The following is a 21,465-nucleotide window of genomic DNA, read 5'->3' on the forward strand; positions in this document are numbered from 1 at the left end:
CTGGAGACATGTCTGACTGTCCTGAGCAGCGGGTGGAGGAAGGGGCGCTGCTAAGCATGCTACCACAGACAGGCAGCAGCAGCAGCACCAAGGAAGGATCCTGCCCAAAGTGTCAATGATGCCAAAGCTGAGAGACCCAGTGGGCCTTCGCTGAGGACACCTGCTTTACTGAACGTGACCCTGATCTTCAGCCCAAGAAGCCAGGCTCCATAAATATCCCCTCACATGTGAATACAGCTCATCAGAAACCCATTTATGAAAATCAGCTTGAGGTCCTTCTTGGCTGGATGTCAGCACTACGTTCCAGACCCAGAAGGCGGGGGACAGCACTCGCCCAGTGCCCCGGCTGCCACCCTTCTGTATCCAAAAGACACAGATCGAGCCTGAGGTCCCTGGGGGCTGGGTGGCCAGGACGAGGGTGACTCAGCCTGGCCTCAGTGGCTGGGCCCGCACTTGCTCGTTCCGCTCTCTCTCGTCCTCACACTCTGTCCACAGCTCCTTCTGTCCTTCCCTCTGAGCCATCACAGCGCCATTTTACACCAGACACAGGAATAACTGTTTTCAAAAAACCCGACTCTAGATTCCACAAGGGCTCCTCCCGGAACATTCTTGGTTAAATGAGAGAAGATGATGTGGTCCAGTCATCCAGTCTCCTGGCTCCACGCCAGAAGCGCACAGGGCCCCAGTAGACCATCCCCACCAAGTGAAAACCACGGCCACACTCTCCATCCAGCCTCAGTCATTCTCAAAGGCTCAGAGACACCCAACATGGCCCAGGAGCAGAGCCCCTGACCACTCCTGGGCCCCCGTGGGGGCTGTGCCAGTCTGGGGGTCTGGTGCTGGGTCTCCTCCCCCTTCTCAAGGTCACTGCAGCTCCTTCACGCACACTCTGTTCACACCCTGCACCCCCAACACCCAGGGGCCAGTGACAGCTGCAAAGCCAGCGACAAAGGTGCAGCACCTTCGCTGCAAAGGAGCAGGCCCTGCATCCGGGCCAGGGCTCCGAACAAGCAGCCTCTGGGGAGAGAGCGGCATGCAAAGCAAGGACCTGTGCTCTCCTCCTCCAGTTCAGGGCTGTGTGGTTAAAACCTAAAGTCACACTTCCGAAGGGCAGCTCTGCTATGCTTCCTCCAGATGTCTGACAAAACGCAAGAAACAGAAAACTAGACATTAGATTTATCTTAAGAGTCAAATGTACGCTGACATTACAGTGAATGAAGGAGTCGCTACTGCAGCTTGCAGGAGACAGAAGGCACTCTCCACACTGCAGAAACCCTGCTTACTAACGCCTTCCAAGCAAAGGAGCACAAGGACTACACACTAAAATAACCGCCCGTCACTTACAGCTTGAGGGGAAAAAGACTGTCCGCATAAAACTGGCAAAAGCAATGTTCACTATAAATGAAAGTACTGCGTGATTGTTTCGGGAGTTCAAAATTTTCAAAGCTGAATTCAAACAGCATCATGACTTCGACTATTGTCCTAGATTTTGGCAGGGCTCACGGGGAGCCTTAAAACCTGGACTGACAAGCAACTGTACAAAATCTAGATCCACATCTAAAAACAAGAGGGTGTTTAAAGGACGATGACAATTATACTTAACAGAACAGCTGTCATCAACTGGTATCCTGAGTCAGAGGTTCATTAATGGACAAAATCCTAAGTGTGGAGCAAAGCCTCCTCTTGAAGTACGGGCCTCTCAACCTATCAACCCATGTGCCAATTCCCCAGATTAATGGTCAATTTGCAGAGTGAGACGAGATTCCCCAAATATAATCAGAATATTTTTCATAGCTTTTCTTTCCCCACCAAGGACCAGAATCACCCAGCCACAAGAAAGAACTTGCTTACAGAATGTTTCAAGCACTACACTCATGGCTATACTACATATCAACCAACTGCCATGTAGAGTATTTCCTATTCACCCTCCTCAGAGTCACAAGGTCTATAATCAGAGGCATCCAAAATAGAAGTGACTTGCATTTCAGCATCCAGCGAAGATTTCTGCAAAGCTCATAGAGCACACTGGCAAGGCTGTAACTGCAGTGGCTAACAATTATCTTTAGTGTACTCCAGCTGTATTCCTCTCAGTACCAGGAGCCAGCTGACATGTCTGCGGAGGCTGGTACATCTCTGCTGGGCACGGCACTCATCTGTCACATCCAATGAGCCCCCGCTATGCAGCCCGAGTAGGGGACAAAGACCGCAGAAAATGACCCAGAAATTAAAATCACACCTGCCAGGTGATGTATCTATAGAATAATGAAACCAGGTTGAATTTTTTTTTATTTTTAAATCAAAGCAGTATAACCAATGAAGACTAGCCACTTAGCCCAGAGATGTCACCATTGCTGGAACATTTTAGAACTAACTCCCTTTTCGGACTCTTTTCAGTCCAACTTTTAAGCCATGTGAAAAAACAAATAATTAAAACAAAAATCTCTTTACAAAGTCAAAACCAATGTATAGAATGTCAGTATTTTGACAAAGGTGAAGAATAAAGGATTTCAAGGTTTTCCACTCCAGTATTTACGTGTTAAGTAACCTCCCCAGCAAAGCAGCAGAGAAGCCAGCACACTGCTGATTGGGACCAACCGTCCCTGAGATGACCTCTCTTCTAAGAGCCACCAACTGACTTTCTAGGCAGAATCTTGTGAACCGAGGAGCTTGCCAAGTTGTCTGCTGTTGGGCCGACCACTCGGTTTCAGCTTCAGCACATCCCTCTCTCCCTGTCTGGCAGAGAGCAACAGAAGCCTCAAAAAGAAGCAAAGGAAGGGACCATAGGTCTCCTCTGATCTCTGCAGCTGTAGACCCAGCCGGTCAGACTTCTCCTGGAGAGAAACAGGCACAAACCATCCCCCAAATTTACACAGGGCTGCCTGTGCTTATTTTTCAGCCCATCAACTCCTCTTTAGTTAGAGCAGTATTTTAATAAAATAAAGCACCTGTATGCAGGCCTCTAAACCTTATTCTTTGAAGAATTTTTTTTTTTTAAATCCCTGGCCTCACCCTCTCTGTCAGGGCACAAGCTGATGTTCGGAGGATAAGGGTGGACGCGGACTGGCCGGTTAGGTGGGCCCGGCACCCACGGGAGACAGGGGAGTTGCCTCAAACACTCATTCCACACTCTCTGCGGCGGCATTATGGTGTGACTGTAGAGAGACGCAACCTAGAAGGGCAATAAATGCCAAGCAGAGGAGGATGTGCAGTCTGAATTCTACTGCCAGCAAGCATCCACTCAAGTCACAGAGCTCTGTCTAACCTCATCCCGCCCAGCTCTCAAATTCCACTTATGCTTCCAGGACTGCCTTGAACCCTCAATGTGTTTGAGGGACGAGCCCTCTGGCTTCTGGCTTCTCTGGCTACAGCAAGTTCATACACAGGCTGCTGTAGCTCTTACACCCACTGCACATTTAATTCAAGAAAATCAACCTGAATGCTACGTTCAAGACATATATCCATCTAGCACCTTCTGGTTTATTAACCATCGTAGTCCAATTTCAGGTTCCTCGGGTCACACGTCAAGGCAGTATGTTTAAGCAGAGATGCAGCGAGGCTCAGTAGGACAGAGGATCCATAGCCAAGGCGAGGTCATGGCCAGAGTGCAGACTCCGGACTTCTGGGCTCTTCACCCTCCACCCACTTCACATAGCCAGAGGCATATTCTGAAAAACATTCAGGGAAGAGCCTTCCCTCTTCTTCAGGAAAGGTAGGGCAGGCTAACAGCGAGTCTTAGAGCACAGAGAGGAAACAATCTCCTACCCAAGACTCGCAGCCACAAACTCAACATTTCACGATGATGCAAACAAAGGCTGCAGAGTGAGTGAGCTCTCTCTTTCCTTCTAGCTCTCTGCTGAAAACGATACTGAAAGCACGAGAGGCCCTGACATCAACTGCTGGTGCCATGTACTAACCCTGGGCACCCAGACGTTGAATCGTTAACAGATTCGTACTTTGAAGTATGACAAGTATAACACTGCCAATAGCTCTCGTGAAAAATACCAAATATTGCTTCCTTACAGGCAAGTCTAACACTATACACTTGGAGCTACACAGGATTTCAAAACTGCTCACGTGGCTTGTCTCTCATATTTTTCCTTTTGGTTCTGCCCTTTACTGGGTAGGAATGGATTTCATCTTTGTGTTGTTAAGTGTCATCTAGCCACAAATGTGAAAGCAATTCATTTCAAGATGATAGAGACAATCAGCTTTGTAGAAAAGGGTGAGGAAATCTATTCAATACTATTCCACAAAATTATTTAATATGCACTCCTCTCAAAAAGGAGCAGAAAAGTAAAAATCCTAATCACAAATACTGCTAGCCAAAAGCGCCCAGGCAACAACTGAATCTCTGAAAACAAGGCAAGTGTGGGGCAAGCACATACCACCCCCCACCTCGAATTAGCAGTCACAGGGCAGCTGAGGTGGGATGCTCTACCAAGTGAGGACAGACTGGACTCCAACTCTGCCACTAACCACCTGCAGAAACTCAAGCAAATATCTTAACCTTTAAGACTCGATTACCTTTCCTGGAAAATGAGGACAAAGACGTGAAGAGATTCACTGCCCTTGTCCAGGATCTTCAAGACCAGGGCAACAGACTGCACCTCTCCAAGATTCAGTTTCCTCATACACAGCATGAGGGGGTGGGAACAAACGACCCCCTACTCTAAATCAGAGAGGAAAATAAGTGAGTGGGGTGGAGGTCAGGGAGCCACTCCCACACTTGGTCAGGGGATCTTCACAACCTCACAGGCAGCACTGCTAATAAATTTTAGCTTGGAAGCAAAGTCTACAGGCATGCTTTTGCCCGTCAAGCTGGGAAGGTTAAAGTGGGTTAAAGCCCAAGAAAAAAGAATGCATAAGAGATGAATTTCCATAGGCTGCAGACAGCATGGAAACTGACTGCAGGAGTCCGAGCTAATACTCCCCAATAGGCACTGAGGTCTGTGGAGTTTAAACACAGTGGACTTTCCCAGCTACCCTCCCACGCCTGAGATGAGCGGTTCAGCTCATCAGCCCAGAACACACCTCACATTAAATACATGAAAATCACCGTGAGTGGCTGTGTCCCTAATAAAAAATGTTTATCGAGTACTTTTTGGTGTGTTAAGCACGTGAGACTCTTTTTGATCTTCAAAGATGTGAGACAGCTAAAGTCATTCATCTAGAGAGACAAGGAAAGAAGACTGAACAGTATCATGTTGTTAAACAGATTGCCACTAGCCACGGTTTCCTTTCAGTTTCCTTTCGTTTGGGTGCGTTTTCTTTTGCTATATGCTTTGAAATCTTTCTTAAGTTTCATTTTCAGGACATGACCCTATCTGCTTACCTCTCAGGTAGAAACGCACACCAACCAAAAAGTTTCCTATTCCAATCTGCTTTCATTACTACAAGTCTCACACATTCTCTACTTCCTCTCAATAAACACACACGCTGATGCTCTGACTGATGTCCTTCAGTGGGTGGCGTCACTCGTTCACTTAACAAATAGTTAGAGCGTGTCTGCAAGGTATCAGACAACCCACTACTGTAAGCATGTGGGTCACATCAATAAAGAGTTCTATTAGAACTTACATGCTAAAGAAAGTAGAAATAGTTATGGTTACAGTTGTATATATGTACGAAGAGGGGCTTCGCAAGTGGTGCAGTGGTAAAAGTACATATATATATATATATATATATATACAGTGGTAAAAGTGGTATGCAGTGGTATGGTATATGCAGTGGTAAAAGTATATATACAATGCACCATAAGTGATATGCAGTAAAGTAAAATGGTGGTGCACAAAAGGCACATTAGGATTGTTGATGGGGTGACAAGAGGGGTGTTACTGGGGTGTATGGGAAGGATTCACTGAAAAGTGAGGCCTGACTTGAGACTGAAAGTGGTGAGGAAGCTAGCCAAGAGCACACATGGAGAAGAGAACTCCAGGCAGAGTGGCAGAGCAAAGGTCCTGAGGTGACTGCACGTCTGACGTGTTCAAGGAACAGAACTGAAGGGGCCAGTGTGGCTGCAAAGAGCAAGTGACTGAGGCAGGTAGGTAAGCAGGCAGGCAGATTACAAAGGACCCTGGAGTCCACTGGAAGGCCTGCATTGTCAAATGCACTGTAAGGCTTTTATTCCATGTGACAGATGGAGTCGCTGCAGTTTTCTGAGTGATGTGTTGAAGTTCTCGGAAGGATCTCAGTGCAGCAGCAGTGCTGAGAACAGACTGTGCTGGGTAAGCTTGCAGAGAGGCAGGGAGACCAGTCAGGCTCACTACATGGCAACAGCAGGAGAAGTTTAAAGTGGTCAGAGTCTGCACCGGGTCTCAGCTGTGGCATGCGGAATCTTTGATCTTCACTGCTGTATGTGGGATCTGGTCCCCTGATGACTGATCGAACCTGATCCCCTGAACTGGGAGCATGGAGTCTTAGCCACTGGACCACTAGGGGAGTCCCTCTGGATGTACTTTGACGGCAGAGTCATGCCTTCCTAGCAGATTGAACAGGAGATGAGGAAGTGATAGGGTGGTCCAGGATGACAGCTAGTCCCTGGATGAAGTAGCTCTCAATCATTTTAAGATTTGAGTTTGTCAACCCAAACTGACACGCAGGTACAGGTATTATAATTATCCTGATTTATTTGGCCTCGTTGAATTTTAAATTCTCCTTAGTCCTTCCTCCTCTTCTTCCACAAAAAAAGATCTAATCAGGTAAGACCAGTTGTTACAGATGGAAGAAGAGAAACCACAGATATGACCCAGTGACCCACAGCCTACCCAAGAAGGCAACCCCAGCCTAGTTATTATCTGATGGCTAGTCAAGCAACACTGGAAAGTTTCCACTTGTAACTTAATGGCTCCATGGCTTTAGGCAAGTCATTTCTCCTCTCTGCCTTGTTTCTGGTTGTAAAGTAAGGATGATATTGTCCCCAGGGTTACTGTAACTAAATGTTACTAAATGAATGAGTTACTAAATAAATGTTACTGTCACTAAATGTGACTAAATGTTACTAAACAAATGAGCTGATGTCAAGCAACATGTAAGTGTTGTACTTTGTTATCATCATTGTTGCAAAGTGTTTTTGTTACTTCTTGATCTCACAATAACTTTATAAGAAGTAACATTTATTTAGTAACATTTTCATTTACTTAGCTAATGATGAGTCTAATTTAAATTTCTAAGACAGGAATAACCTAACATTGTGTGTGTGTCAGCTGCTCAATCGTGTTCCTCTCTTTGCAACCCCATGGACTGCAGCCCTCCAGGCTCCTCTGTCCATAGGATTCTCCAGGCAAGAATACTGGAGTGGGTACCATTCTCTCCTCCAGTGGATAGTGTACACTAAATACAAAAGGAGGCAAGTTCCCCTTGGGCATCATGGAAGCCTAATACAATCACTGAAATTCTACAGATAAACATTACCTGCTGTATTTGGGTGTGGAAAACATGAACCTAGTATCCTTGGTGCTCTAAAGAAACTAACCTAACCAAGCTCTATGAATTTCTCTGAATCTTCCAAGTCTAGCTATCTGGAAGGTCTTTCAGGACAGAAGAAATATGGTACTTAGGCACTTCAGCTTTTGTTATGTACTAAAATTAAGAACTCTTGAGACGCAGTTTTTAAAAGTTTAATCGTCTAACAATCAGAAGTTAAAATACAAATATATATACATATCTATACACTACAACTTAAACAAATCTATTCTTCTCTGCCAGCTTCTGACACAATGAATTCCCACGGAAAATGCCTCTGAACAACAATGACACTTCCAAGACTCACCCCAGCCAGTGATTTTCAAACCAGCAGCATCTCAGAATCACCTGGAGAGCTTTACACATACTCATGCCAAAGCCCAATCCTAGATTTCTGGTCTAACTGAAATCATTGAGAACAGCTGAATAGGTAAATATTACAAGTATTATTGACTGAATGTGATAGAACATTATTTAAATAGTGAATGAGTACTTCTGGGTTTAAATTAGCATCATAACTAGTGGGTTCTGGGGCGAGAAGACACTATAGCCCAGATCAGAAATCCTCTTAACCTGCTCTACAGTCTCTCAAACTATCCCAAAGCTCCAAAACAAGGACTGATGATCTTCCAAATGTTTTCTGAAAAACAAATGACCAAAACTTAAGACTTCTTCCAAATGAAAGAACACACAACACCATTCTACATTTTTCTGGCAAAATCCTTCTAAACCTTATTGCCAAATAGCTGATTACAGTTACTTTTATTTTCCCCTTTTCTTATTATAGTCATAACAGCATGCAGCCTGGGTCTAAGAAAAGTGAGTCTTCCTTTTCTTTGTATTGCTTTAATCCATTATTTAAAACAATGTCTCTACCCAATATTAGGGCACAACACAAAGGAGAAATTATTTCCAATGTTCCAACAATATATATGAGTAACGATATTCTACAACAAAGTCATTCATTCATTCCTTTATAATACAATAGTTAGTCTTTATTACATGCTGGACACTTCTTTCAGGTGCTTGGGACCACAGAAGCGATCAAGACAAGTGGGACTTAATATCTTTCTGCTGTGCATGTGTGCTAAGTCACGTCATTCATGTCCCACTCTTTTTGATCCCACGGACTATAGCCCACTATGCTCCTCTGTCCATGGGATTTCCCAGGCAAGAATACTGGAGTGAGTTGTCATTTCCTTCTCCAGGGGATCTTCCCCACCCCAGGGATTCTTTACCACCGATCTACCAGGGAGGGCTTTCCAGGTGGCGCTAGTTAGTGGTGAAGAACCCGCAGGTCAATGCAAGAGACTCAAGAAATGCGGGTTTGCTCCCTGGGTCAGGAAAATCCCCAGGAGAAGGAAATGGTAACCCATTCCAGTATTCTTGCCTGGACAATCCCATGGACAGAGGAGCCTGGCTGGCTACACTCCATGGGGGTCACAAAGAGACAAGAACTGAAGCGACTTAGCACCCATGCACCCAGACAACCAGGGAAGCCCAGGTTAACATAAAGGAAGTCTAAAATAACAACACTAGAAATGTCATACTGAACACTAATTCACTGTCTACTACAGACCAGATATTTTATTAGTCTCTCTTTACATATGGTACCCATTTAATAAAGTTGTTCTAAAAAGATGAATTTACTATTTACAAATTAAATGACGCCAAACAATGAAAAAATTCTTCCCCGTGGTAGTTTAAATTTGGCTTTGCATACTAAATGGAATGCGCCATCCTAAAAGTGACAAGAATGAATTATGACAGAGTTGTGCCAATTCATTCACACAAGAAATTTTTTTCAAATTAGTTCAACCTCATCAACTGTGAAAAGAATCGGTGGTTTTAAAAAAAAGTCAAGATCTCATAAAAATATATTTCCAATTTCAAAATTTTTAAGTTGAAAATTACATAAACTGTATGATGCATAAACTACCCACCTATTAGATATTAAATCACATAAGCTTATTGATAGAACAGTACCAATAAAATACTGTAAGACCAATAAACAATCATTACTAGATGCAGCGATCAGTCCTTTTAACTTCCTTTACAAATCCTAGTCCAGAAGTCACTGAAATCAATCAGAAATTCACAGGACTATAATTCAACCTCAAGCAAAAACAAGGGGACTTATTTCAAAGCTGTCTGCAAATCACTGCGATAATACTGTAAAGAAAAAAATGTTAAAGAATTCAGGTGACGTTATTTGACTGCAATCTCTCAACATTCCCCCACCCAAAATCCTTTCTGTTGTTGGTATTCCGCGAGGGCCGTGTTTTTGTTTTTTGTTTTTAAAGAAATGGGTTCAGGGCCAGCAAGTGGGCTCAATTCGCGAGTTTCCGGGGAGCCGACCCAGGCATTCAGTCCTTGGCCGTGCCCAGGGTCCCCATCTCCTTCGCCTCTCGGGAAACAGACAGGCTCACCCTTCCGCGCGCAACTCGACAGGCAGCTCCGCCGGACAGACAGCAGGAGCCCGGCCTGGACCCCGCCCCGGCCCGCTCTCCGGGGCGAAGACCCCGGTCCGCTCGCGGTAACGGGCCGAGAGCAACGGCCGCCGGGCGGGGCGCGGGGTGCGGGGCGCGCGCGCAGGCGGCGCGGGGCGTCGGAGAAATCAGAGCCCCCGCCCGCCCGCCTCACCGTCGATGTTCTCCCGGTCGCTGATGTGCTGCAGGTTGCAGCCCGTGTCCTCGCGACTCAGGTCGGTGTCGGGCCGGCAGGACTCCAGCCGCGAGTGGGCATTCCTGCGGAGTTTGGGGCTGGACGACACGCAGCACGAGGCGGTGTTCCCCATGGCTGGCGCCCCGGCCCCGGCGCGGCCCCGGGTCAGCAGCGGCGGCGGCGGCGCGGCCTCGCCATGGGCGGCCCGGCTCCCCTCGCCCGGCCCGGCGGCCTGTCCGCGGCGGAGGAGCGCCCGCGCCCGCGCGACTGCGGCCGCCCGGCCCGGCTCACCCCGCCGCCGCCATGGCGGGCGCCGCGCAACCACCTCCGCTTCCCGATCGGCCCGGCTCTGCGCCGGCGGCCGCAAGCGGTTCCGGTTCAGGGGGCGCGGCCGTTCGGGATGCGGAGACGCGGGGGCGAAAGCAGGCGGCGAGGACGCGAGCGGCCGTGGGCGACGAGAACGCGGGCGGCAAGGAGGCGCGGCGCTGGGCCCGGGCGTGGGCGGCCCGGGGGACGCTGGGGCCGGGCCCCGCCCTCCGCGCCCCGCCCACCCGCGGGCCGCCGCGCCCTCCGCGCCCCGCCCACCGGCCTCGCCCCGCCCTCTGCCCTGGAAGCGGATGCGGAGGAGGGGGCGGCCTCCCGCGCGCGCGCGCCGTAGGTGCAGTGGTGTCGCGAGGAACCAGCGCAGGGAAGAGAGGTGCGTGCGGCGCCTGGGCCGCTGGCAGCGGAGGAGGGGAGTTGGGGTGGAGGGAGGGAATTTTTTTTTTTTTCCTCCTTTAAACTCTCAGAGGTTAGAGTTAATGGGCAGGGTTGGGGCGCTCTCCCGTCCTGAGCCGCCCGTCGTCTGCCCAGAATGCACCTTGGGCCGGGGCGGCGCCGCGCTCCCCGCAGGTTTATCGTCAGGTGTGCCAGGCTCTCCTGTTCACCCCACCACGCAGTCGGCTGTGGTTCGGGAATTCTGCAGGGTGGTCCCCATCCTGCCTCCCCCCCCAGCACACACACACGCACGCAACGCTGCCCCCTCGCCTCTCGGAAAGACAATATAAGGCAGCTGAAACAACCCTTCCCCCCTTTCCAAATGGCCGGGGAGGGTATCCTGAGACCGGGGACGGAATGCTTTAGCGGGTAGAACCTGGCGTGATCCCATTCTCCATACAAGGAAACTGAGGCCCAGAAACACGACGTGTCGACGCAGGTGCTAACTGGTAACAAAAGGGAGCAAATACTCGGCATCCGCAATGTGTGTACAGCTTGCCAGAGGCACTGTAAACATGATCTTGTCTAATTCTGAACGAGTTTATTCTTTTTTAAACTTGTGTTTCCCCCTGTGTCTTTTTGTTAGTCCATATTTTAAAAGCTCCATGTCTGAAGTGTATTGTTGCCGTTTATTGGGATAAGTGGTAGGTGTCCTTGTTCTGACTTGCCCGGCTGTGCCGTCCCCAGCCCACCCGTGTCTCTATCCGCGACTGTACTAACGGGGGACTGATGGGCGGCCAAACATAAGACGATTTACACCCCTCCCCTTTACCTGTGAGTTTGCAGCTGGTGTCATATCGTCACTAATTCTTTTTAGTATGTGCCTGAGCGGCCTCTTTCCCTCCTCAGAAGAGATTTGCTAAATAAACTGGGAGCTAGTATACTCTTAGAACCAAGCTAGTATACTCTTAGATCCAAGAAGACGGAAAATTAGAACAGAGAATGCGTTTGTTGGTAGCCCCAGATGCCCCACCCATTGGTCATGAAAATATTCCCCAGGAAATTAGGGAACAGGTGGATCCTGTGGTTTGGAACTGTATCGGTACCAGGAAAGGCAAAGTTTGTTCCCCGGATGGAAATAGAGGTCAGGCCTGTGGGAAAATACCCCTGGTAGAGGCGCTATCTTTTAAAGCCTGAGACCTTGGCAGGGAGGAGGGGTCGCAGATCAAACTGCTGCACTCCTCACCAAATTCCTAAAACACAGGCCCACTGAGCCCAGTCAGTCCTATTACAGCACTCAAATTCTCCCATCCAAAAAGCCTCACAGGGATACGGTTTGGCCTCCGTTTGTACAAGACTTATGGGTCATCCACCCAATTTACCCATTGGTGCCTAACCCAGACATACCCCCAACTCACCTAAATGCCAGGGGGTGCTCAGTACTTCTCTCTCCTAAACCTCAAGGATGCATTTTTCTTTATCCTCCTTCATTCAGACTCTCATACCTTTCTGCCTTTGAACGGAAGGAACTTGATACCCTGGAAGCACTTGGATAGTGCTTCCCTGGGGCTTTCTGGAGAGCCCCCATCTCTTTGGAAATGCATTAGCAAGAACTGGTGGAAGTCAGCCTGTAATGTGGAGTGCAGTGTTCCAGTATGCTGATGACCTGTTAGCTGTTGTTCTGTCACTAAATTGTGTCCGACTCTGCGTCCCATGGACTGCAGCACACCAGGCTCCCCTGGCCTTCACTGTCTCCCAGAGTTTGCTGAAGCTCATGTCCGACCATTAATAAGTTGTGAGATAAGGCAAGATTCAGATCAGAATACTGTTAAGGTTCCAAGTTTCCTGGCAGAAAGGGGATATAAAGTCTCCTCAACAAAGCCTGAGCTTTTACAACAGGTTCAATGTTTAGGGTTTGTTTTGACCCCCTGGCATAGATCAGAAAACAGCAGTTCGGGCATTACCACCTCCAGCCACAAAGAGACAACTCTGAGGCTTTCTCGGAATGTCTGGGTTCTGCCATATCCAGATTCCAAGTGTGGCCTTATATATGAAGCTCTGAAGGGAGAAAGGGAACCCCTTCAGTGGAGTAGGGAGCATCAGTAGCACTTTGAGACTCTAAAGACTGAGTTGAGCAAAGCACCAGCACTGGAGCTTCCAAACTTAGACAAACCCTTCGCCCTATCCATGAGAGGGCAGGGACAGCACTAGGAGTCCTGACCCCAAAATTGGGAGCAGATCAACGGCCAGTGACTGATTTTTCAAAACAGTTCTACTCAGTAGCCTAGGGATACCCCAGCTGCCTTCAGGCGTTAGCAGCATGGCCCTACTGGTCAGTGAGGCTTGCAGGCTCACTGGGACAACATCTAGATGAATTAACCCTTCATCAGGTGCAGTCTGTGTTAGAAGCCAGAGGATACCATTGGTGAACCAGAGGGAGGTTAGCAAAATACCAGGCTCTTCTAATGGACGCTCCTGATATTACTTTAAAGGTGTGCCAAGCCTTAAACCCAACACTTCTCCCAGCTGTTGAAAATGGAAATTTATTGCATAAGTGTACAGAGACAGTAAAACAAACTTATTCTGTCAGATCCAGTCTTCTGGGTGAACCCCATGACAACCCTAAGGCTGAACGGTTCATTGATGGGAGTAGTTTACAGAGATGGGAATCCAGATGGCAGGCTGCTACAGTTAAGGCTTCCCTGGTGGCTTAGATGGTAAAGAATCCACCTGCAATGCTGGAGACCTGGGTTCAGTCCCTGGGTTGGGAAGATCCCCTGGAGGAAGGCAAGGCAACCCACTCTAGTGTTCTTGCCTAGATATCCCCGTGGACAGAGGAGCCTGGCAGGCTACAGTCCATGTGGTCGTCATGGGTCTGACACGACTTTGAGACTAAGCACAGCACACATAGTTGGCTTGTATAAAATCATCGAAGCCAAGGCCCCACCACCTCAGACTTCAGCCCAGAAAAATATTTTTACTGATTCTAAATATGGATTCCATGTGATATGTACACGCTCATGCTGCCATTTGGAGAGAGACAGGAATGTTAACTGCCAGAAATTCTGCCACAAAACATGAAGATTTAATCTTAGCTCTTTTAGAAGCAGTGCAGTCCCTGACCCAGCTGGCAGTAATTCCCTGTAAGGGCCATCGGAAAGACAGGTCCTTTATAACCCAAAGAGAACAAAGCTGATCAAGTCCCTAAACACACAGTGCAGTTGCAGAGCATGACCAAATCACGGCCCTAGTTATTGTCTCCCCACCATGAGCTGGCCTGCCTTCCCCAGGGTTCCCACAGGAACAGGAGGATGCTGAAAAATGGGGCTATAAGAAAGCTAGAACAAGCTGGTAAAGAAAGGATGACAAGTTTCTTATCCCTGGAGCCTAACAATGAAGGCTCATTACGGCTCATATGATGCCACCACCTATGGGAGGAGTGCACTATGGGACTTGATACTAAGGCCTTTTTCAGGAAAGGGGCTTAAAGGAGCAATAAAACAAGTGACCCTTGCTTGTGATTTGTATCCCCGTAATAATCTGCAAGCCCATGCAGTCCCTGGTTCATTACTCAAGCCAGTTCAACACCGGTGGACAGACCTGGGAGAAGGCTGGCAACTGAACTTCACCCAGATGCCCCCACAGTCAGGATAAAAGTATCTTCCTGTGTCCATCAATACTTTTACAGGATGGGTGGAAGTCTTCTCCATTCAATCTGAAAAGGCCACTGAAGTCTGTGAGTCTCTTTTAAAGGAGACAGTTGCTTGGGTTGGACTTCTAAAATCCCTCCAGAGCCATAATGGGCCCTCCTTACTAGCAAAGGAAGGCCTAACAAACACCTTGGGGATTAGCTATAATCTACACACCTCTTGGCACCTCCAATCTTTCTTCAGGAAAAAGTAGAAAAAAAATGAGCCATACTTTAAAGAAAACTTTAACAAAACTTTGCCAAGAGACTCATGAGTCCTGGTTACTTTTGCACTCCTCAGGGTGCACACAGCCCCCAGGGTATCCTGAAGTTTAGCCCATTTGATATGACCTTTAGCAGAGACCCTTCCTTACCACCAGTGTGAGGAGTTGAGCCAGTGCCTACAATGTACTGTTACCCTGGAACAGTTTCACGAAGCGGCCTTGGCGAGCGCCAACAAGGCACCACCAGCGCCCACTAGGGCTACAACAGAGGGGGCAGCTTCTTTATGAGTTAAGTTTGGGGACCAAGTTCTTAAAACTTGGAAGGAGGGATCCCCTGAAGATCAGCTACCAAAATGAAAGGGCCTCTATGGAGTATTAGCTACCCTCGCTGCCAGTGGACTACAAGGAATACCTAGTTAGGTACATTTAACTAGATTAAATCTCTTGCCTCCAAAACCCCACAGGCTACAGCGGAAGAACACACGTGTGAAGACCTGCGATACTTATGCAGAAGACAAGCAGCACTAACAGATGAGTAAAAAGTGATGCACTAGGCTGGACTTACGGTTGCTAATTTCGTCATTGCATTTTTGCTTACATATCCCTGGTTTGCTCAGCCACCCCCACCGGATAAGCAGCTTTTTTGGACCCTCGGAGTCTAGAAGACCAGAACCAATGACAGGATGGGAAACATGGACCCTTCTCCTGGCCCTTCTCGTAAGGAGGGGTTGGGGACAAAACAACGAGGAGAGGGGAACCTGGAGAGAGAACACAGTCGTCAACTTCTCCAGCATTTTGGCGTCAGGAAATAATCTCTCCAATTGTTGGACCTGTCATCCCCACCCACAAGAGGGGGTTCCTCACCTCCAGATTGTGCCTGTAGATGAGGATGTTAATCTCACCCTGACTTCTGAACCGGTTAGGAACACGCTGCTTCTAATAGTGAATCTTGAAGATCATGAGGAAATGGGGTGTGTAGAACTTACAGACCCTTGGAATCAAACGGGTCTCTGGATCAAGCGGCCCTTTCTCTGCACAGGGCAAGGAAAACCCTGTTGCCCCTGCCAGACAGATGCCTGCCTTATTGATGCGGGAAGCTCGCTGTCTATTTATCCAATGTCGTTTTCCACATTAAGCTCCTCCTGCACTCCTAACCAGACTCACTGGTGTGTGGACCCATCTCTGCTCTCCCCAGGCACCCAGCCCAACACATCTTGTACGCACTGGAAAGGAACAGCAGCCCCGGCCTGGAGGCTCACCTATCAGACCCCCTCTGCCTTCAGCGACGAGGAGGACATAGAGGAAAACTCGGAACTAGATGCGGGACCACTAGACGGAGGGCCTTTGTCCCCTAGATGCAGTAATGCCCCTCGCTGGGGTGCCCTTTTACGTCGATGGTTTAATTCTACTTCACCCCGCCAGGCTTGCACCCCTGCCGGCTATCTATTCCTCTGTGGTCCACCGCAGAATAAACTACCCTTTGAAGGGAGCCCAAATTCCTCCTTTTCCTGGCCTCTCCGAGCAGTGGCCTACCGCTGCTTAGACAATGTTCACTTCCGAGGAGAGTGCACTCTGGGCCGATTGGGCACTAAAGGACTAGGCACCACTGCATATAGTAATGCCATCTCTCAAAACAGACATAACTGGGCACTCAGACTAGTCCTGGCAGGAATTGGGGTGGCCATAGGTCTGGCTGCCCCTTGGGGAGTTTCACCTATCACGAAACAATCTTAAGAAACTTCACACAGGCCATTGAAAGCCTGGTCTCAAAAAACCAGGTGATGGGAATTCTGGTCGTCCAGTGGTCAGGACTCCATGCTTTCACTGCCAAAGGTGCGGGTTCAATCCCTGGTCAGGGAACTAAGATCCTGCAAGATATACCAGGTGCAGCCAAAAAAAATTAACAACTGGTGATGCCTTTAAGGGGTCTCCAAGAGTCCCCAGATCCTTAGCCACTGTTGTTTGACAGTAACCCTGGGTCATCTTCTGGATGAACAAGGGGGTGTCTATGCAGTGATTAACAAAACTTGTAGAACATGCATCAGCAACTCAGAGGAAGTTGAAGTAAATACTCAGGAAATTTATGAACAAGTTAAATGGCTACATGGGTTCAGCTGCCCTACTGCCCAAACTATACGGGACACAGTCAAAGGTTTCATCCTGTTCCATTCCTTGGTTTCTGCCTCTCCTGGGCCCTCTAGTGGTGGTAGTTCTTTTGTTATTCAGAGCCTGCCTGTTTAATCTTTAGTTAGATTTGTGTCTTCCATGCTTCAACAGTTCCAAGTGAGGCTCCTGATGGCCCAAGGATTTAAACACATTCCTAGAAGGTGACCCTGGTCCCTATAGGTCTTTGGAACAGTCAGCGAGGGACTTCTACACCTCTCAGCTAGGCTAGGGTCTCAAGCAGAAAGAAGCTCCAGAAGAAGAGACATTTGGCTCCTTGACCCTTAAGAACAAAAGGTGTAAAATCCCTCAAAGGAAAATGAGGTCAGCTGGGATCTTGGGTCATCTGCCAGAACACTTGCCCCAGGACAGTGCCTCCTTGAGAAACAGGAAGCTGGCATCCTTAGACTGACCAACAGGTGAAGCTTCCTTAAACATGGTGCTGAAGGCCATAAGTTAACCACAAGTGATTAAAGACAACCTCACGCCCGTGCAGTAGGGCGATGTTGACCACTACACACCCTTCCTGGTGGTGGTAGTCGGCAATGTGCCGTTTTGAAGTGCTAATGCAGTAAGCAAAAAACTGCACAATTCATGCATGTGGCACTGCCAAGGAGGATGGACAGACCACCTGAGCCATGCCCCCTGCCTGGACTGCAGGTCCATTCTCACCATCACCCCATCTAAGGACCCAGGGAGCTCTTTGTGAAGGAGCAGGTGGGCAAGGACACCTGATTCTTGCCTTTGTTCCCTTGAGCTGCAGTGTGAGCCCCTATAAAACCTTGGAAATTCTCATCTGGCCTCTTGTCAATTTCTATTGATTAAAGAGTCCAAGGGCCCAGGGCAGTAGCACTGGGAAGATAAATGACAGCAAAGTGCTAATGCCAAGATGAGGAAGGAAAGGTCTAAAGAACTGCAGTCCCATAGAGGTGGGGAGGTAGCGACAGGATGAAAGTATTTCTCTTTATTAAGGCAGTTCTGACTCTTTTGCTTCCCAGGAAAGTTTGACTGGGATGTAACTGCAAGTCAGTAAATATTCAGATTTTCAGGGCTGCAGTGCATGGTTACTGTGTGATCTGTTCCAATTGCTGCTTTGTGATTTGGGTGCTGTGTGAAAGGAAGCTTGCAGTCATTCAACCATATGTGTGCAGCATGCCCATGCAGACACATGAACTTTTTCTTTAATCATAACGGTTAAAATATTTACATTAATGATGTGGGCTAAAGGGCTTACAAGGAGACACAGAATGGCACATAGGAGACAGCATGACTTGTGAACACTTTCTGTGCTGAAGAGTCATTGGCAGAACAGAATGGCAGTGTCAACTGAAAACACCATCTGGGGGAGCACTTAGACACGACCAGGAGGCAAGGTGGCCACAGGCTGTTGCCCAGTGATGGACAGCTACTCATCTACAGGGACTTTTCTGCACTTCCCACCCCCATCCCACCTCCTTTAATGTTCCTGCCATTCCCCTTAGCAATGCATCTGCGGGGCTTGTTCAGGATATGACTTTGGGTTAGCAGGCCTGGAAAGGAAAGATAAGTACGAAGGCCTCATCAGTAATTTTCCAGAGTGCCAACCCCCTCCCACCAAGACACACACACATGAAAATCCTCAAGACAGAAATGACTCCTGTTTGACACGTGGTGAGAGTTCCAGGAAAGGCTGCAGAAGCTCCTGATCATTAAACCTGTGGAAGGTCACAGTACAGAGAAATGGTGCCAGTATGATGATGAAAGTTGTCATTTATTGAACACCTGCTGGATATTAAGGTGTTTTGTTTTGTTTTTAACAACCAAGCCTATGCTTTTATCCTCCATTTTACAAATAAAGACACTAATTCTGATCATTAAATCTGTGGCAGGTCACACTACTGAGAAATGGCCAAAGTGGGGATCTTATCTGCAAGATACCCTCTCAGCCACCTCTACCCCACCCTCCTGCCCCATCTCCAGGAATCACTGAACAGGAGGAGCTCAGGAAAGCAGATTGGAATAATGAGATAGGATTCTGCAGATGTTTCGAGTGGGAAAGAGACCCATTCTAATGAGCCTTGCTTCTCTCCTTTCCTCTTTCTGAAGTGGTTTGGGAGTGACTGCTTAGGACTAGTTCTAGACTTGAAGAGAGGGGAGCCTTGTTATTTCTGTGGAACTCAGCCCTCCCAACCAAAGGCAGCAAGGTTGAGAAGCGTTATTCAGGAAAAACCCATGCCTTTAGCCCCAGCATCTGCTGTGATGTAGCCCTTGGAAGTCTGAATGCAGGAGCACTTTCTCACATGGACCTGACCCAGGTGTGGGGCTGGAGTGGGCAAGGGGAGGTAAGCAGTGCAGCCTGAGACCCTGTCCTTGAACACTCAGCCTTAGAAAACTTCCAGCTGGATCAGCTAACCCCATCCTGCTCTCTGAGCAGACAGAAGTACTTGGCAATTTTTTTTTCCCTTTATCTCCATAATCGCTGTTGAAGGTTTTGGTTGTTGTAGAGAAGTAAATATGAAACTTGGGGGGATAGCTTAGTCAGTGCTCTTCAAACTGTTTAGCTATGGAAGCTGGGTTTTTTTCAGCAGAATTTTGAAAGGAATCACAATATTGAAAGCATGAGAATATCACTGTCAGCTCAAACCATTTATAAATATCTGTTTATAAAAAGAAACCACCTCATCTGAATCAGTGAGCCATAATTACACAACAATATGCAAATTACATAATTTGCACAACTCCCTGAATCACCTCTTAGAAGACAGAAAACAGTGAGCCAAGTTAACCCAGGACGTGGACCTTTGGTCAAAAGAAGGAAAATGGCCCCGAGCTCAGGCTAAATGCCTGCTCAGAGTGTATCTGCTCTGAATGCCTGGTGGCCGGGTCCCATGTCAGTCGCTGGTGTTTATGAGGCTGCTGTGGGGTAACCAAGACCCTCTGTTGTGCCACCAGGGCTTTCCTGTCACTTTATTTTCCAATGACCCCCTCCCCCTCCAAAAGAGGCCCCTGGAAAATGTGATGGTGACCAGCTACGGGGGAGGTATGGACTCTGACGGCAACTTGACCTGGACCAACGTAAAGTGATTCACTTATCCGTAGAACAAAGCTCCAGGGTTATCTTCTCTACAGTTGAGGTGAGTTAGGAAGTAAGGGAGCCCACTGTACCTTGCGATTGATTGTTGGTGTACATCCTAAGCTGCAGTTGTTTGCAGAACATTCTAGAATACTTTAATGCCTTGAACTGTTTGTAACCAACGAGTGATAACTCAGGTTTAAAGATACAACTAGTGAATAAGGGAACTTACAGTTGAAAATGTGGCCAAGATTCATTCCCTACCAAGCCAGTTAATTTTTTAAAAGCCTTAAATAACATTAGCAATCTCAGTAGTCTTACATTTTAGTGATTTTCTGAAATATTCACTGAAGTGTCAAATGTACATCCAAAAGCCATTGCTTCATTTGCCTGTAAAACAGATGAATACCTTCACCTAGATAGAAATCATTAGTCCAGCCAAGGATTATTGGTTAGTATAGAATCTGTATGGAATAGAAGTCTCAGAGCCAGCCACCAAAAACCTAGTGTCTCTAAAAAAGACTTTTCAAAAACCAAGTCACCTTAATTCCAGGCCACCTCCTAACATTGCTGAGGAAACCAGGGTACTAACCTGCAATTTTGGCTGAGTTTGTTGCACAAGCTACCCTCCAGGCTTCACAGCCCACTGCCCATTAAGACATAACACATTTATTAGAACCAAAAACTTTTTCTAGGGAGAAGATATTTAGCACTGGAAAATAACAGGACCAAGGCTCACCTGGTAGCAGAAAGCTCCAGGGCAGGAAATTCCAGTCCCAGTTCAGCTCCTGACATGATGTGACTGCAGGGACTTCAGGCTCACCGCCCAGTTTCCTCACCAGGACCCTGAAATGACAACACAGCCGACTTCACAAAGGGGCCAGGATGTGGCGCAAAGGACAGCAGCACTTTTCCCATTTCAGGATGGGCAAACATTAAAAAACAAAAGATGGGCAAGCGTAACTTCATTATGTGAGATGTCCCCACACACCTCTGCTGTTTTAACTATCCGGGCACTGTGTTCAGTCATGTCCAACTCTGCGGGTCCAGGGACTATAGCTCGCCAGGCTCCTCTGCCCATGGAATCTTCCAGGCAAGAATACTGGAGTGGGTTGCCATTTCCTACTCCAGGGGATCTTCCCGACCCAGGGATCAAACCCGCATCTCCCGCATCACCTGCTTTGGCAGGTGGATTCCTTTACCACGTGCCACCTGGGAAGCCCGTTAACTATCAGTGACTTATTTAGTCTCAGCCTCAATACCTTCTGTTCAGGTCACTCTGGATTCCCTAACCTTGGCTTTGATCTCTGATGGTGAGCCCTGACTAAGCTTTCCGACAACCATTTCATCTGCCTTCCAGCTCACCCTCCATCCCCAGCACCCCTGGCCTGGCTTGCACAGGCTCAGCACCATTCCTCCACCAGCCACCTCTGGACATCCCTGCCAGCCCACCAGCTATCAATAGGGTGGCTGCAATGGTTCTTGCCCAAGATAAAGGGCACACCTCTCTCTGACCA

General features: G+C 48.0%; 2 protein-coding genes across 6 annotated transcripts in view; one reads left to right on the plus strand and one right to left on the minus strand.

The window, feature by feature from the left end:
• CCNY (cyclin Y) overlaps window positions 1-20,786 on the minus strand; it is a 115,553-nt gene extending 94,767 nt beyond the window's left edge. The window contains exons 1-2 of one of the 5 annotated variants that reach the window (XM_070472004.1): window positions 20,688-20,772; window positions 20,270-20,338 (exon numbers count right to left, since the gene is read on the minus strand). Coding sequence is in view for 1 of the 5 variants with exons in the window: in XM_070472006.1 (XP_070328107.1) it covers window positions 10,105-10,258 (154 nt within the window). In the remaining 4 variants the exon portion in view is untranslated. Of the gene's footprint in view, window positions 1-9,819; window positions 9,993-10,104; window positions 10,584-20,269; window positions 20,339-20,687 lie in introns of those variants that run through there. The other 4 variants (XM_070472008.1, XM_070472006.1, XM_070472007.1 and 1 more) reach the window with 4 other exon arrangements.
• On the plus strand, window positions 10,676-18,754 carry LOC139036563 (endogenous retrovirus group V member 1 Env polyprotein-like). Its single transcript, XM_070472003.1, has 2 exons — window positions 10,676-10,822; window positions 15,198-18,754. Exon 2 carries the CDS (start codon window positions 15,409-15,411, stop codon window positions 16,465-16,467), a length of 1,059 nt encoding a protein of 352 aa, XP_070328104.1. The 5' UTR covers window positions 10,676-10,822; window positions 15,198-15,408; the 3' UTR covers window positions 16,468-18,754.
• Window positions 20,787-21,465: the final 679 nt, after the last annotated feature.

The sequence above is a fragment of the Odocoileus virginianus genome, chromosome 9 (genome assembly GCF_023699985.2).
Source record: "Odocoileus virginianus isolate 20LAN1187 ecotype Illinois chromosome 9, Ovbor_1.2, whole genome shotgun sequence".
Lineage (NCBI taxonomy): Eukaryota > Metazoa > Chordata > Mammalia > Artiodactyla > Cervidae > Odocoileus > Odocoileus virginianus.

Excerpts from the sequence above, each read along its gene's own strand:
- LOC139036563 (XM_070472003.1), top strand. The coding sequence starts at position 15,409 with ATGACAGGATGGGAAACATGGACCCTTCTCCTGGCCCTTCTCGTAAGG.